The sequence below is a fragment of the Sapajus apella genome, unplaced genomic scaffold (assembly GCF_009761245.1).
Source record: "Sapajus apella isolate SASKATOON/1434 unplaced genomic scaffold, GSC_monkey_1.0 scaffold71, whole genome shotgun sequence".
In the NCBI taxonomy this organism is placed as follows: Eukaryota; Metazoa; Chordata; class Mammalia; order Primates; family Cebidae; genus Sapajus; species Sapajus apella.
Genome location: NW_022437011.1, coordinates 2,522,668 through 2,541,084, shown reverse-complemented (window position 1 = coordinate 2,541,084; position 18,417 = coordinate 2,522,668). Strand labels below are relative to the sequence as shown.

Here is an 18,417-nt window from a genome sequence, read left to right as displayed (position 1 = left end):
ATTTAATGATTCTGTAGTAAGAGTGGATAAACTATGGCTCAAGGATCAATTCTGACACACTACCTATCTTTGTATATAAAGTTTTACTGGAACACAACCATGGCTGTTTATTTATGTATTGTTTTTGGTTGTTCTTACACAATAATAGTGCAAACCTTTCATCTCCTCCTTAAGACTTTGTATTAGTAAGAACTCTTAGATACAAGTAACCAAAACCCAGTTCAAACTAGCTCAAGTGAAACAGGAATCTGTTGGCTCCTAAACCTTTGAAGTCAAAAGAAGGTCTGCCTGGGTAGCTGCTCACTTGATATCATGCATGTGGTTCCAGATGGATTGTCTTCTGTATGTACGCTGCACTAGTCATGTCTACCACACCTTTTGGAAAGACCTTTCTCCCTGCTCACTCATTCTGATTAATTCTCCTCCCTTCACTGCTCATATTTATTTCATTCCATCCCACCCATTCCTCTAAGCGCAGATCTTTCTTCTGGTATGGCGGCATCGGCAGCTGTCATGTGAACACTAGGCTTGGAGTCACAAGTCCCGAGTGCTCGTCCTGACTATTGAGTAACAAAAATATGAGACACGATGTTAAGATACTTTGAAAATCAAAGACCTCTTAAAGGGTTGCTTTTATTTTCTTAGAATCTAAGCATATTTAAGCTGGCAGTGGCACCAAAGTTTATCTTATCCTCATGGCCTGGGTGAGAAAATGATTCATAAATGTGTTTTAGTTGGTTCACATAGTATTCTTTCGATTTATTTTTTAAATATTTGAGCCAAGATATAAAAACTGAGAGTTTTACTTTAAAATCCATGTTTCTGGTTTCACTGACCCCCTGTCCCCACCTGGCAGGAATCAGTTGGAACCAAGTAGGGGCTGTGCCTGTTCAGCCACACTCTCCCACTCCCTTTGCCTTACCCCAACTGAAGTCACTCACTTGCATGACCTACGCTTGAGCACTTTGTCAGTGCTCCCTGACTTAATACAGTTATGCATCTGATTCTCAAAGGTCTGGTTCCCATCTGTCTTGGCATAATGATCGTGCAGCCTCTGCCAGCTTCCCACATGCAGGAAGCTCACTACCTAGTGAAGCAGTTATTTCATCCCTGGGCAGCTCTGGCTATTGGGAAAGTTTCCTCTGTATGTTCCATCCTCTTCAGCATTCCAATATGGGTAAGTGACTTGCCCCAGGTCTCCCAGTACATTCGAGAATTAGAAGTCTCGGTGTGGCTCACCAAGCTAGTGACCTTTTTACCCCACCTGATGGAAGTATGTTCTTTCCCACCTTTCTTCCTCACTCACTAACCCCCAGTCTAATTTAGAGACAAGGAGTACATTTAAAAAGTCATTTGACATCGTTTAGTTTTTACTGAACTCTTTGCCTTTGCAAACATTCTAAAGAACAAAAGTTGGCAAACTTTCTCTGTAAAGAACCACATGGTGAATATCTTAGACTTTGCAGTCATGTGGTCTCCGTTGCAACTATTCAACTCCACTATTGTAGCATGAAAGCAACCATATATAATATGTAATTGTGTAAGCATGACTGTGTTCCAATAAAACTTTATTTACAAAGACAGTTAGTGGGACAGAATTGACCCTGGGCCATAGTTCGCCTACTCTAGCTATGGAGTCATTCAATAGGCCAGCAAACTAGGTGTGTGTCTATGTGAAGTGTCCTGACACCACCCATATTTCGAGAGCCAGTTGAGATGGAGCATTTCCAAGCAGCTTACTCTGATTCCTCTTCAAGATGTGATGTCTATACCATCAGGATTTCTGGAATACAATAGCTTTTGAAGATGTTTCAGTGATCCCTGAAAGTCCCTGAGATACCTTGAGGAGTCCACAAGATAATATTATTTGCATAATAATTCTAACAAGTTATTTGCCTTTTTCGTTCTCATTGTTTTACTACAGTGGAGTTTTTTTAGAGGTAATGAGATGAGGTCATTACTCTGATGGCTATTGGAATCTGTGCTTGTGTATTTTTGTTTTTAAAAAATATCTGATATGATTTCTAATGTAATGAATATTTATAGATGTAACCCATCTAAACAAAACCTCTTTAGACTTTGCAGTAAAACTTAAGAGTGTAGAGGAGTGCTGACACCAAAAAGTTTCAGAACTGCTAACATTGCAGTCTCCTGACTCTGCTTTTCTTACACTACAAGACCCTTCTCATCTTGTAGTATAGATTTTTCAGATGGTTCCAACAAGGATGTCATTTTCTTATAGACAAGAGCTATACTAATCATTGTGTTTCTTAATTGCACATGAATCGTACAAAGTAAATTATTTTAAGTTGTTTCTTGTAAACCGCAGCGTGCTAGGTATTATGCTCAGAATTAGGACTGAGAGATAAGCTCAAGAGATACCATCCCTAACCTCATCAAGTTTAGAACTCAATGGAGGAAACAGACATTAAGCAAATAATCACGACTAATTATACAAGTACATGCATGATGCAATGCAATCAAGCGAGAGTACCCAGGACTATGGGAACCAATGAAAGTAGGGTTTATATTCCTGAGGGAAGTTAATGAAGGTCCTTTGACCTGAGATCTGTGGGATGGAGGGAATTCATTGAAAGTAGGATTTCTCAACCTAGCACTGTGACTTTTAGACTAGATAATTCTGTGTTGAGGGGAGAAGGAAGAACAGTCTTGTGCATTGTAGAATGTTTGGCAGCATCCCCAGCTGCTACCCACTAGATGCCTAGAGCACACACACACATACACACACACAACAGTTGTTGACAACCAAAAATGTCCTCAGGCATTGTCAGATGGCTGCTGGGCAAGAGATAGGGGTCAGGGAATTGTCCCCAGTTGGAAACTGGTGATCTAGAAAAGAGGTGTGGTCGGAAGGCTACTGTGATAGTCCAGGTGAAAGATGCCTGTTGCTGGGCTACAGCTGGAAGAGATGAAGAGAGTAGACTGAGTTCAAGACCTCTGTAAGGGATTGGTCTATATGGCTTGGTAATGGGTAGGCCAGGAAGGGGAATATGAGGGGCCAAGGATGAATTTCAGTTTGTCATGTTGAAGAACTGACTTTGGTTTGCACAAGTGACACCATCACATGCTGGCTCTGAAATCTGAAGGGATGGGGCTCAGAAGACACAACAGAGTGAGGAATAACACCTTTGCCCATCTGCCCATCTCTCTGCCAGCATAGCCACCTGTGTTGTTCATCTCTGCCTGATGGGAGGTGTCTTTAATAACAGACCAAAAACAGCTCTTCCTAAAAGGAACAACTTTAGAAAAGAAAAACCATCTGCCAGGGCTGAGTGCATTAAGTGTGTGTTTAATCTGGCTGTATTGGGACATTTTTTCAATGCCAGTTGACTTTTTTAAACATTTGTGAAAGTTGGCAAACACATCAGAGAAAATATACTTTGTAATATTCGAAGGATATTGGCACATTATATGGTGGCAGCGCTTTTGATACACATTAGTATCAGATATCAAGATTTCTAAAATTCTCCTCTCAGTCTTGAAGAGTTTGTAGATCTTCTTTCTGGTCTCTAGCCCAAGGTTTCTCGACCTTTAGTGAGAAAAAGAATCTCCAGAGGAGCTTGTTTAAAATGTAAAGCCCAATTCAGTAAGTCTGGTATGGGGACCAGGAATTTGTATTTTAACAGTCCTAATCCCCACCCTGGTGATTCTAAAGCAGGTGATCAGCTGACCACTTTGAGAAACACTCGTGTGAAAAGCACCTTGAAGGAATCTGTTCCAGTTCCTTCCCACCACTGACTTTGCGTAGGACCCCTCCATGCCCCCCGTCTCACCCTGACTCTGGTTGGCTAATTTGTTCATATCTAGGGCTGCTCCAGCCAGTTTTCCCAACTGCTTAGATGGTAGAATGCTTGCAGCAGCAAGCAACAGCACCCAGCTAAAACTGGGTTGAACAATCTAGATAACGTTTATTTAACATAACAGGAAACCCAGAGAGGGCCAATTCCAAGGTAGGTTACTTCAGAGGCTCATCAAGACCCCAGTTCCTTCCATCTTAAGGGGCTCTCCCCTCGGAGTCCATCATGAATTCCAGGGCTGCTGTTCCAGCGTTACATGTGAATAACAAGCTTTATCCAAGAAAACCTTCCCAAGACCCTCTCCCACTCCAGGGGACCTGCCTGGTTTCTCATTGGCCAGGAGTATTTCACATGTCTAAATCAAATCATTGGCAAAGGAACAAGATTACTAGGATTAGTTTTCACCAATCAACATTCCCTCCCCAAATCAGGAAAGGTCACAGCCTTTTCCAAAAGACATGGCTGCATAGGGGAGAGTAAACAAACATTGGTCCTCCAGGAGAGAGTGATTCTGTTCACAGAAGGAGTGGCTGCTTAGAAGCAACTGTGTCTACCACAATCCTCCTTTCCTCTCTACCATTCCCCGACTGAAGAATGAGCCACATGAGGGAGGGGCGAGGTTCACCTGCTCCATCATGTCTCCAGCAAGATGCTCTTGCTTATGTTAGATACAGGAGTGTATCAGCATCAAGTGGGCCTGAAATGTTTGTTTAATTTAAATTAATGTAAGATTGTGATTTTGATGGAAAATTACGAGTAATTAGGACATAAATTAGTTCATTCCAAGTGGAAAATCCCAACTCAAACTAGCTCCTATCTCTTTTTTTTTTATTTTAAGTTCAGGGGTACTTGTGCAGGTTTGTTATATAAGTAAGTTAGTGTCATAGGGGTTTGTTGTAAAGATTATTTCCTCATCCAGGTACTAAGCCTAATACTCATTAGTTGTCTTTCCTGATCCCTCCTCCCACCCTCCAGAGTACTGTATTGGTGTGTATATTGGGAAGCACAGTGGCTTCAGATCCAGGAAGATCCACAGACTTAAATGATACATGCATTTAGGGTTCTGTTCTCTCTCTCCCTTCCCACCCCCCCATCACTAATAGGTTCTCTCAACACATGGAGCAAGGTGACAAAGGAGCCCCAGACTACCTCCTCTTGGCTTAGCAACCAAGTGGCTTTTCTAAGAGTTCTTGCAGAAAAGCCTCAGAGAGAATTAGGTCTTATGCCTGCCAATCATGTGAAAAGAGGATTGGGCTGTTCTAATTGGCCCAGCCACTACTTGCCCACCTCATGCTGGGCCAGGCCCCACCCAAACTCCATGGAATGGCTTCCCTACAGGAAAGAGTTTCTATTGCCAGAAGAAGCAGAGAGCAGATGCTGAGCAGGCAAAACAACAGATGTCCACTACATTTATGGGTGAAAAAAACTGTTTGCAGGGCATTATGCATGGGCCAAACCGTAATTGAGAGCTCCTTGCTTATACTCACAGAGATTAAATATTTTCCCCAGACTATACAAATTCAATTTGATGCTTTGTTTCCTAAAGATAAAATGGAATCTTTGTCCCTTGATTTGGAGGAAGGATCTTTAAATCCTCTTCTCTCAAAGGATGTCTCAAAATACTCCTTATCTTTCCTCATACTATCTTTTGGTCTTTTTCTTCTGTATTTTTCCTGGTTACTTATTGTGTCTTGACTTCTTAGTCTTATGTATCATGTATGAACAACCTAATAAACAAATTAAAATGCCATTCCTCCATGATGCTTGCCCCAGTTTTTCTTTCTTTCTCCTCCCCTTTCTAATCAGGAATGAGTCATAAAAATCATTTCACTTAACGTATTGTCCTCTCTGGTTCTTTTGCCAAGTTCTACCTTAGATTATAGCTACTTATGGATATAATTTAGTCCGTCATTTGTTTGAAAAATATAAATTGAATGCCTACTAGTAGTGGGCTTAGCATTAGATGCAATAAAAAAACAATTCCCACCACCCTAGCCTGGAACTTCCTTTGGGGTAGAAAGTGTGTTTACTTTATCTTTACATCTCCGTAGTGTTTAACTTCATTTTATCAGTAGTATTACTATTATTATTATAGTAAGCTGTTGCTTAGCACATGCCATATGCCAAACAATGTGATAAGTGCTTTATGTATATTACATCTTATTCTTTCAAAAATCTTGAAAGGTAAAATACTACTATCCCCACTTTACAGATGGAGAAACTAAGGCTCAGTGACACAAAGCACCTTGCTCACACTTACACAGACTGTGAGAGGCAGAGCCTGAGCTGGAACCCCGATCTGACAGATTCCGTACCCTATTTGCTCTCCAGCCAACATAAGCTTTCCCATAAATGCCCAGTAGAACATTGAAATTGGCGTCTCCTTTTTGTGAAGGTTAAGGTTAGGATCCGACAGCTTGCGTGTGGAATGCAGGATGTGGACTTGGAGTTGAGAGTCCTGTAGTGAGGATCAATCTGCAAGGCCCACGTCTACATCTTATACTGACTGCTTTTGTGACCAGACAGGCATCCTTGAGGCTTCACCACTTTGGCTCCAGCTCATGCCTCCCCAGTCTCAAATATATCTCTTTGAAGGGCTTGTGCCTCAGTTTCCTCATTAGCAAAATGGTGAAGTTTGGTATAGACTAGATGTCCAAAGAACACTCTGTGAGAAGGAAAACACTATTTCTGCATTGTCCACTAGAGCAGCCACTAGCCACATGTGGCTACTGAGTACTTGAAATTGGCTAGTTGGACTGGGGGACTGAATTTTTAATTTTAATTAATTTTTTTTTTTTTTTGAGACGGAGTTTCGCTCTTGTTACCCAGGCTGGAGTGCAATGGCGCGATCTCGGCTCACCGCAACCTCCGCCTCCCGGGTTCAGGCAATTCTCCTGCCCCAGCCTCCTCCTGAGTCGCTGGGATTACAGGCACGCACCACCATGCCCAGCTAATTTTTTGTATTTTTAGTAGAGACGGGGTTTCACCATGTTGACCAGGATGGTCTCAATCTCTTGACCTCGTGATCCACCTGCCTCGGCCTCCCACAGTGCTGGGATTACAGGCTTGAGCCACCGCGCCCGGCCAATTTTAATTAATTTTAATTTAAATAATCACAGATGACTAATGGCTACCACTTTCGATAGGATAAAATTAGAAGAATCTTTATCATTCTTTGACTTGTGACCTTTTACATACCCTAGAGAAGCATATTTTAAATTATGTGGCACAGCCCATTGCCAGATCCTAAAGTTGATGTATGGGGTGCAAATAACATTCTTTAATAAAATGGCATAAAATAATGAAACAGAATGGAATAGGAAAAGAAAAGAAAATATCAGTACATATCATGTGCACTACAAAATTTTGATTATACTAAAGTTTTGACTATGAAACTTTTGTTTTACGTATTTGTGTACTGAGTCATTATGCTCAATTAATTTCGTCCAGTGGGTCATAGAAAAAAAAGTTTGAAAACCACTGCCTGCCCTTGAGTAATATCACGGAGACCTTGAGAGTGTCATGTTTCTGTGATGCACCCCCATCCACCCAGGGGCTCTGCAAGACCTCATTTCAGAATATTCTGTTCTTCCAGATCCTACAGGCATGTGGTGAGCATGTGACTTCCCTCAGATGGTGATTGAAAGTGACTTTGTGGTCATCTATCTGTCTGGATGCAGAGACCCCAAATTGATGGCCCACAGGCAGGATCCAGCCCCCACAGATAGGCCTCCTTGAGACCTTGACCTATCTGTGCATGGCCATAATCCCCTGATGCCCAGTAACTTTTTCCCCTTGAGGTGGCCTAGACTCTCCAGATTGGTCCCTTTGGGTCGATTTTTCCGTTTACATTACCTACCTGGCCCCTGAAAGTCTGTCACATTGTGAACTGTGTTTAATACGCATAGAATATTATAACTGAAAGGAAGCAGAAATGATAGAATGCAACTCTTGAACTTCGTAAATGGGAAAACAAGAGCCTAGAGATGGGGAGTGTCCTGCCTGAGGCCTCACAAAAAGTGAATGTCAGGCAAGGAACTACTTCTCTCTCCAAGGAAGAACCAGATGTTAGTAAGAATTGCAGTATGACAGAGGAGAAAGAAGATAGGAAGGCAGAAAGAGAAAGAAGGGAGGAGAGGGAATGAACAGAGAGAGAGAGGAGCAAGGGGAAGGGAGGGAGTTGGAATGGTGGTGGGGCCATCCTCACAGCCCTAGGGAAGGGAGCACTGACCAGCAGATCACTGTGAGGAGGTTCCTGTCACTTGGTGTGATCACTTCCGATGAGCTTCTAGTGAGTGATGACTGCGGAGGCCGTCAGTGGGGAGTCCTGGAGGACTTTGAGCAAGGGAGGAGCACTTTGGACACCAAAAAGGGGCCTCCAGTAGACCTCTGCTCTGGAAGAATGGAGGGTACTTGCAACGGCTTCAGGAATTCCCTGACTCGCATTGTCTAGCACTCATTTTGGCCTGCCCTCAGGCAAGTGTCCCTGATCTGAAACTGGAACTTCTCCAGTGTCTCCTGCTTGTCCTGGTGTAGCTAGCATCAGAGACCCTGAACCACAGGGCCGCATCTGTCAAGATGCGAAAGTGGATGAGATGGGGCAGAAGGGGCCCTGGAAGCTGCCCTGGGGTGAGATGGGGTCACAAGGGGTGGCACTCCAGGCCCTACCCTACTTCAGTCACTGCGGCTCTGCATTCATCTGCCTGGCTTCCAGGTGGGGCTCATAACTCCAAGGCCTGAAAGTGCCTGGCAATGCAGGAGAGAAGCTGGCCAGGGGTAAGGCAGAAGGAAGTAGTAGGAACCATGGTGATCTGCAAGGATGTAAAAACAAACTCCAGGCCATCCAAATAAAGTTTGCCTGGGAGCCACATCCCATGCAAGCCACCCCTGGTCTAGGGAATTTCCCAGAATGATGACCAGGGTGTCATAGGTTTGCATTCCATGCATAGTTTACAACAGAAACAGTATAACCTAGAGGGCATGTCATCATTTTATTTCAAGAAAGACTTCATAGCTTTAAAAAAAAATGTTCTGAAACCTCTAGACTAGGTATTTTCTATATTCCCTCCACTCTGACAGTTCCCTGCCATGTCGAGGAAAGCCGGGTTCACAGTTATTCCTTGGATTTCCCCGCAATACACCAGTGCCCGATGGCCCGCCAGCATCTCAGGAAGCAAGTGTTGTGTTCATGTTAAAACCTCTGGCTCAGAGGCCAGGGGACTGAGTCACTCATAGCACAAAGACAATGCTGGCTTCCTAAAGTTCCTCTATTTCCAACATAGTTTCCAGGGCCCCAGACAAAACCCAAATAGTATTTTTCAGATAACCTGGAGAGATGCTGGAAAGGGTACTGTAGGCCTCCAGCGCAAGGTAACCCCATTCTCCCTGCTGGGTCAAGGCAGTCCCTCCTCTTTCCTTCAGGATACACTGGGCAGGAGACCCTGCTGGAACACCCACTGGAGAGGGAGGAGATGAGAAGAAATTGAGCCCCTTCTAAAACTACTCATGCCTGTCTGAACCCTACCTCTAAAACTTACATGTGGTGTAATTTCAGGCTAATTAATTATCCTCTCTGTGCCTCAAATTCTCATAATAAAATGGGGAGCATATAGTATCTGCCTCACGAAGTTGTCAGCATTAAATGAGAGATGCTTAGGAAGCACATGGTACAATGCCTGCCATATAGTAATCGCTCAATTAATGGTAGTTGTTTTAGCTCTTTTTACAGGCTCCTACTGACTGGGGGCTTTGTAAAGATCACAAGGAACTGACTCAGCAGTGACAATGGAGTTTGTGGTGATTGGCAGGAGCCCACTCCAAAGTGGAAAAAATGCCTAGACTGGTGGAACCCTAGGGATGGTTCCCCTCCTTTATCAACTCCTTTATTCCTCAGCCACTTTTGATACCACTGTGTATATCATGCTCTTAAAACCCATGACCAAGTGTAGCCAGATGGTATTTTTGAAATCTTCTCTGCTATGTCCTTTACCCACCACCCTTGTGCCTTTCCCTCTATTCAGTGAGCAAGGCCTCGGGCTGGGATGGGCAGCAGAAAACAGGGACAAAAGGGTGGCTTCCTAGCTTTTGAACTTTAAAAGCCTGTGCCTTTAGAAGAACGGAAGGATTTACAAGAAAGCTAAATATTCTAGAGAAAGCATAAGTTAAGGAAGGCAGAAAGGGCTCCTTTGCACCCAGCTAATAAGGATGGTTCCCTGGCCCAGGGGTAGGGAGGGGAATCTCAGGGAAAGAAACAAGAACACAGATCTACTTGACTACTTAGAAAGAGGCCTGTGCTGAGCCTTCAAACACAGGGACAGTCAATAGCAGAGGAGGAAAGAGGAGAGGAGGTTGGGGTGGGCAGCCTCGCAGCTGAAACTTCATTTTCACTTATCTTGAAATAGGAACCAGTTGAAATATAAGAAATAAAGAACCTCCGATGTTGTGGGCTGCCATTCGGGCCTCCTTGCTTGTGAAACTCGCTGCAGTGAAGGCCCCTTTAGGCCTATCTAATCCAAACCCTTTCTGCTGTAGCTGCCATGTGGCAGCTGGCTGTCAAACAAGAGCAGTCTGGCTGGCCAAGCGCATGCCGTTCTGACACATGTCCTGACAACACGTTTCTGAAGAAGGCAGCACGAGCCGTGTTGCCAGCAACACACCATGACCATGGAACATGCTGATGAGCCTGGCAGAGAGAAGCTGCGGAGGAGTTTCTGTTGCAGCAAAGGTTTTACAACATCCTTCTGGGAAGACAGGCTGTGTTACTGACCTGCTGACATGGGCAACTGCAGCCAGGCTGGGGCCATCTGTGAAAGGACCCAGGGGTTCCCAGAGGACTCGTACTTCCACCCTGCTGCAGCTGCCAACACCTGCAGCGCCTACATCTCTCTGGGACGCAGCACACGCACCTGTCAGGCTTTACCTGCCCATGCCAGGGGTGTGGCCCAAGGCTAACATCCCTGCTTCTTCATCACCTGCCAGGGATGCTGAATTGCCCTTCCTGTTTCCTGGCCTGTACTCTAGTCATCTCCAATCATTAGTTTTACATCTTCTTAAACTATTTTTTGAAACAACTGGGTAATGGAGGACTACTATTGGGGGAAATTTACATGCCCCTAGCCCCCACTTCCCACTTCCTCCCCAGAGGTAGCCATTCCACTGGCACTGTTGCATTGCAGGCAGTTGAGCTTAGTGGTCAGAGCACAGGTTTGAAGGTCAGACTGCCTGGGTTCAGATTCTGCCTGTGCCATTTACTAACTGTGTGACCTTGGACAAGGGACCTCAGGCCTCTGAGTTTCATTCTCCTATAAAATGAGGATAATAGTATCCCCTCTTGAGTTACAAGAGCTCCATGAGATGACATATGTAAATGGCTGAGGACGCTGCCTGACACAAAGGACCTGCCCGCTAAATATTATCTATTATCTTTCAAGATTTTTCCTTGTGCATTAACTGCTCCTATTACTTCATCCATGGCTTCACTTCCAAACCCTCCCTTATGCTTCTGCATCTCAGAGCATGCACCCCCAGCCCACCAACTGTAACCCTAAACCTCAGCATGACCTCTAGACTTAGGATAATTTAGCCTCTTGTGAAGTCTCTCCCTAGCTCACCCTGATTGCCCTCTCTCATTCTGTGGTCCAAGAACAGATACCTCCATGCACTGAGGCAAGCATCAGTTGCTGTGTGAGCTTATCTTGTCATCTTCTGTCTTGTCCTCTGGGTCTCAGCTTTCTCATCTGTTGAGTGAAATCATTGGACTAGTTCAGCCATCCTTTTCTTTATTCTGCAAGTATGAATGAAACCATGACACAATGAGATAGGCACTCATTGTGTGCCCAGCACTCAGGTGTAATGGTGAACCAGAAAAATATGGTCCCTTCCCTCACGGAGCTCACAGTCTTGTGTATATAAATAGCATCCCAGGCCCTTTCTGCTTGAAAGTCTAGTTCCAGGTATTTATGTAATGAATGCAGATTAATGCCACAATGAGGTGACACCTGCATGGCCCTTGAAGTTACCAGAAGCAGCTTTTATAATCTCCCTATCAGAGTTTTCAGAAAACAAGTCACTCACTTATTCTAAGTAAGCACACACAACAAATACACTGGTGCTCCCCCTGGAAACAGCAGATGTGCCCAAAATACAACGCCCTAGGATAACATAGATCATAGTCCCTCTTCCTCACAAAGGGGAACACCCAATTCACACGTTTCTCTGCAGGATATATCAAAAGCATGTCAGCCACCTACCTCTGCAGCCCACACAAACCCATAAACAGAGCTCTGAGATAGTGGGAGAAAGAAGAGGTTGCTTATAGTGTTGAATGGTCTGCAGCCAAGGGTTTTTTTCCTTGGCAGTCAGCAAAAAGGAAAAACCAGCAAACCTTTGCTGGACTTGTCCAAAATGAATTTGAGAAATATTTGAGCAAAGCTCAGTGGGTAGCTGATAGGGGTGATTTAGAAAGAATCCCTGCACTGGGTCGGAGGTCAGGAGACATGGATTCAAAAATCTTTTAGTATTAATTATTGCTTATTGAGGCCAAGCAATGCACTAAGCACTTTTATATAATTTAAGTAATTTAATACTCACAAATTACTTCAGTTATTCTTACTCTAGAGATAAGGAAACTGAGGTGAGGGGGTATGTAAATTGCTCAAGATCACACGACCAGCAAGTGGGAAGGCTGGAATCCTAACCCAGCCCAATGGCTCCAGCATCCATTCCTTACCCGCTGTGCTGTGTGCTTCTCACCCCGTTGAGTGCAACGATCCCATGACTCTGTGTCCTCACTGTGGGAAACAGGATCGGTGCCTGGGCCCTGGCTCAACTCTGAAATCAAACCCAAGGCCCCTGCTGTGAAGTACCAGATCTTCTCACATACAGGCCCCACCTTTATGTTTCAGGCAGCTGCTTTCTACCTGCGAAAGGCCTGGACCCACACTTGGATCTTCTTTGGTATTTAGTGGATACCTGTGAACACACTCCGATTTTTGGACTCTAATCAAGAAGCCAAGGTGTGAAAGCGGCTGCACCCTGCATGCTGTGTGTGGCATCCCCGGGCCCTGGGCTGCTGTGCACACATTGCTGAGCCAGTGGATTCTCTGCTTGATGTTTCACCTTTCAACCAGAAGTTCCACTGTTTATATTACACTTCCAGCCAATTATTCACAGTTGTTATGCCGGCTTCAAGTCAGTTTTGTCACTCTTTTAATTATACTCCAGCACAGCATAGGTGCTCCTACCTTTTAAAGACTACTTTAAAGACACTATTAAAATGTGGGAACATTTTTATCTGCAAGGTCAAATGACTCTCAGGAGAGTTAAAAAAATGTGCAGGCAGCCCATCAGTGAAAAGAATATAACTTAGGTCATATTGCTTATAGGAGAGGGATCATGCGGTTATCTGTTTTTAAAAGATACTCATAAATCTGATAACTTAAAACAGGTCTAGTTTAAAAGTGAGACCAGTTAGTGGAGAGGAGAAAACGTGAAGGGAGAGGAAGAATTGCAGAAGAGGACACACAAGGCAAAATCATGTTGTCATTGGAGGAACCCGTGTGGATGATTTTGTTCAATCTCTTCTAAAGAGGGAATTGGGGCCAGAGAAGTTAGGTGATTTGCCCAAAATTGGAACATTGGGTAGCAGCAAAGAGGGAATTGGAACCCAGGTAACCCCAGCCACACAGAGACAAAGAACCACAGGCGAGAGAGGGAGGAGAAGTTCAGGTGGAGAAACTGGATGCTGGATTTGTTTACTGTTACAGTCAACTCACAGGCTCCTTTTCATTTTCAGTTTGGAATTCAAAAGACGTTTACCCATAAGAAAAACGAGGAAGTCAGTCACACCTCCCCTTCCAATACGTTGTTTTGCTCCAACAATGGGAAATTATCTCTAAAATTTGGGAAGAGCTTTACTTACAGATTTAGCTGTGGGATTAAGATGTATTTTTTCATAGAAGTCTAAAGATTTGATCGGCGTATAAAAGTGGGCTTCATGTTTCAGATCCTTAATTTTTAATCTCAGAGTCATTGGCAAGCTGGATTTGTTTTTTTGTTTTTTGTTTTTTGGGTTTTTTGCTTTTGTTTTTGTCTTAAAAAATTATACCAGCAGCCATTGCCAACTGATTTACTTGCTTTCATTCTTGAAAAGATTAGGATTGTTCAGTCTTTCCCTGCCTGAAAATATGTGATTTCCTTAAAAATCAGCATTTATTTCACTGCTTATGATCTTTTGTTTCCAGGTCGAATTCAGGATGGGTGAATGTGCATAATTGGTTCCAGCTGCGAATTGTTTAAGAACAACTTTAAAACTCTTTAGGGGTAAAAATGAATCATTTTAGTCTGAGCTGGTATTCCTAAATTAATTTTTACATGTTATTTTTATATTTCTAGGATTCAACCAAGTTTCATTTCTTTTCCCTCTGCCTGGGGTTTTGTTGTTTTTGTTGTTGTTATTGTATTTTAACTCTCAGGCTGCACTGTCATTATGGTAACCAGTAGCCAGATGTGACTATTTAAGTGTAGGTTTATATTAATTAAAATCTAATTTAATTTGAAACTAAGTTCCTCAGTCACACTAGCTACATTTCAAGTGCCCAGTGGTCACCTGTGACTATTATGTTGCACAGCATAGATCTCTAGACCATGCCTATCATCTCAGAATGTTCCAGGGGATGGCACTAAGGACTAGTAACTGGGAATGTCTGTCTTGGGCACACTTTATTGGTCAGTAATGATAAAAGAAGCCAGAGGTTCCTACATAGGTTTCAGAAATCGATCACATAATCCATAAGGTCTAAACATTGCAGTTTCATGGATTATCTCACAAATGAGCAGAGTTAATGTCCTTTGAGGCCTGTGTCTCAAATATTGCTCTCAAGGATAGGTAGTTTATAACATAAGAAGTTGATCAAATATTAAAGTGTAAGTCAATTTGGAATTCAAAAGACATTCACTCATAAGAAATGTTATATAAATCATGTTATTGAAACTGCATTTTCTGAAATAAAAATCAGTGGAAATAATAACCAGCAGAAAATCAACAAATTTTAGTGTTTCAGGGCAGTTATAGATTAGTAGGAAGAAGTGACACACACACCCAGTACACATGCCCACACACAGAACAATGTTAGATTGAGTTTCTGACTTAATTAGCCAAGAATATAAAATCTTACTGGAAAAAAGTTGGCTTCCAGGGCAGGAGCAGGGATGTGGCATATCCCTTGACACCCAGAGTTACTGCCAGTCTTCATGAGGAAAGGTCTTGCCACACCTGTGAGCTCAAATCTTGCTACACCACTGTTCTTTTGTAATCACAGCTTACATCAGCAATCTGGAAGAGCTCACACCAACAAATGCATGAATTTTTGCTTATGGGACTATTTACACACATCAGATATTTCTAGAGCTCTGGCCACACGCAGCATCACCAAAGCAGCATCCTTCTCTTGAGGGGATGCAGCAGGGTTAGGGCTGGGGTCCCGTCACTACTTCAGCCCCAGAAAAATTTATTTTCCTAATCTATTCCCCTCATACTGATTTTGTGCTTTTTTATCCAGGTGATTCAAAGACTGAGTTGTGATGGAGGACCATGCGCACAAATCAATTTTCCCAGAAAATCAAATCCAATTAGAAAAAATCAAATTGATCTTAGAAATTGGTTCTTGAACAATAAGACAGGTTGAATTAGGAGAGGTAGATGAAAGTCTGTGCAGTGATCCTGGAGGGGACTGTTGGAGACCTCCGAGAGCTCTCATCATTGATGGTGATGATTGCACTATTCGTTCTTATTTTATTTTCAGACTCACAGCTTTGTATCCCTTGGTAATGGTAGATCACTACACTGCTCATATAAACAGGATCTATATTTTTCTCACATATTCAGGGCAGAAGAGAGAGTGAAATATTTTCCAGGGAACATTGAGCGGGAATCAGAAAAAGAAACGAGAATAAGATTAAAGAGAACGTTTATGAACATTCTGGGGGTGGGGAAGGATTGCTCAGAGCTGTAGGCAGGACGTGATGGCCATGATACCTGCGAACATTTGTGGAGCACTTAATGCAGTTTTTAAAATATTTTACATGTATTAACCTATTTAATTAGTTAGTTAATGATTTAGTTAACTAGCTGATTTGTTTGATTTTTGTCTTGAATTTAAGACAAAGAAAAATAGATGAACAATGTGCACAAACTCCATGAAAGAAAGACTGCGGGAAGTATATTATTCTCCCACCCCAGTTAGCAAAGTTGTCAGAAGCCACAGTTTCAGTGCTCAGAAACCAGCTCTTTGTCCTATAGCACGCTTGTGATTCAGGATACCTGTAAATGGGAGATGATCAGAAGTCCTAATTTCCCATTCCTTTTTAAAAGGAGGAGGGCAGATGAGATCAGTTTTGGAGATCATAGACCTCTGAGAATATGAACAAAGCTACAAGATAATGTACATAACACAAATTTAATTAAAGAGCAGTGTCAGACGCCAGGTTATGCTGCAGTCTCAGAGACTACGACAACAGACATTTGTTCTTGCTCATGATAGAAGTTTATGACGGGTGAGTTTGAAATTCTGTTCCATGACTCCTCAATCAGGATCCAAGCTGATGCATCCTGCACACCATCTGGGGTAACATTCATTGCTGGGGTAGGGAAAAGGCAATGTAGCAGATCACATACTGGCTCCTAAGGCTTCCACTTGGAAGGGACATGCACAATTTCAGTTCACGTTTCACTGCCAAGCAAGTCACCATGTGCAATCCTCCATGTGCTTGGAGGAAAAGGTTCAAATTTCCAACAAACAGACATAACTACCACACAGGGTCAAGAATCCCCAAAGTAGGTGACCTCTAAATTCCTTTGTAGTTCAAGGTAGCTGTGAGTCCAAATTAATTTATGATATGCTTATTCAGAGTTTATCCAGGAAGTCTACATGTATAAATGCTAGGCACCAATTCCTCTTCAATCAGGTGGTTATCTTTATAACTAGGACAAGAGTGAGCCTTCTCCTAATAAGGTATAAGCAGAAGTTTTTGGACTATTCCTTCAACTTTGAGTGAGAATTGAAGAAATGAGTAATTCTCTCCCCAGTGCCACAGGGGCTTCCTATAAGAGAGAAAAGTAGGTTCCTCAGTGGCAAAGTTACGTCAACAGCTAATACATAATGAGATCAGACCACAGAGCTACTAATATTCCTTCCATCCCTGAGATTCTGTGCTCTAGGCAGGTGCCCACTATTTAAATGAATCAGATGACTAGATTTTAGAATGGCCAAGCCAACTGTATCTCAGGAAAAGGATATCTAGAAAAGTAGCCACGAGGTGGTCTTAGCATTCTCTTTAGCAGCACAGATACCAAAACTGGAGGTGGTCTTAGGGAAAGAATAATAGACCAAATAAGCTAGCAGAACTCTTAGGCATCATCAGATACTGGCCACTCAACTGCAGCTCCCAGTGACTTCAACCCTTTCATAATCTCCACCAGCATTTTTTTCTTAATTATATACGTGTAATATTTTCCCAGTCTTACGGAAAGAGCCGTTCAAAGGCAGCTTTGAGAACGGTCCCTTTGTCAGCCTCCCTCCAGCCAGAATGCCTCCCTTCATGCCTTCTTTATGAAAGTCTGTGCTACCTTTGACCAACCTCATTTGATAGACATGAAAATTGAGGCCCAGGGAGGGGCTGGAACTTGTTTAACTCAAAAGCCATTTGGAGGCAGGGTCAGCCACCCATTTCTTTGAACCTCTGAGTCAATTGCAAGCCCCAAATTCCCTCGGACAAGTTTGGGGCCTAATTTTAATTGAAAGCTTACTCAAAAGATGGTATTTCTGATAATTTACCTTGAAATACTCTCTGTCCTCTTATTTGTCGTCATTCAGGGATTTGGCTTGTGTTCTTGCAAGGAACATAAAGAAAGGCTATGCTCACTCAAAAGTCCTTCCCTGCTTAAGGAGGTCTACGGACATGTCTCATACCACTCAGCGCTGCCTTAGCTTGGCAGTCATCCTGATGATGAGTTGAAGATACTTTGCCCATCATTTCTTCCCCTTCTGCCTCTTCTTCCACTACAATTATGATAATGTCTTGCAGCAGACTTTGTAAAGAATCAGGGCCTCTGGTTAGTGATCTCTTTGTTTCTCTTACAGTTCCTTATCAGCAGAATCCTTACAATCCACGGGGCAGCTCCAATGTCATCCAGTGCTACCGCTGTGGAGACACCTGCAAAGGGGAAGTGGTCCGCGTGCACAACAACCACTTCCACATCAGATGCTTCACCTGTCAAGGTAGGAGGCTCAGCTCCCCCACTCTCTTCTCAGATTTCTGACCATTCTTGCACCACCAGGTCATGCCACAGGGGCAGGAAGAACATACATAGGCAGCTGGAATATCTACAAAGGCCTACAGAGGCTTTCCTTGAGCCTCTTCTTATGAGATTCTCCCTTAGAATGAGGGCAGTGTTGGTACGTGAGGGAGACAAGGATTCTGGTAACCTTGGAGGGGCAGGTGCTGATCCAGAAGGAAAAAGACTATTCTGCAAACTTAACTTACTCATCTGAAAAGACTCTGGGCTTGTGCCTATAAATCAATGTAAGAGCAAATGAAAGTG

The 18,417-nt window shown here is 43.2% G+C and overlaps 1 protein-coding gene across 6 annotated transcripts in view; it reads left to right on the top strand.

The window, feature by feature from the left end:
- The window catches only part of ABLIM3 (actin binding LIM protein family member 3), a 117,135-nt gene that overhangs the window by 24,779 nt on the left and 73,939 nt on the right, over window positions 1-18,417 (top strand). For all 6 annotated transcript variants that reach the window (XM_032250280.1, XM_032250279.1, XM_032250277.1 and 3 more), the window contains exon 3: window positions 17,957-18,094. In XM_032250280.1, coding sequence (XP_032106171.1) covers window positions 17,957-18,094 — 138 coding nt within the window. The remainder of the gene's footprint in view (window positions 1-17,956; window positions 18,095-18,417) is intronic.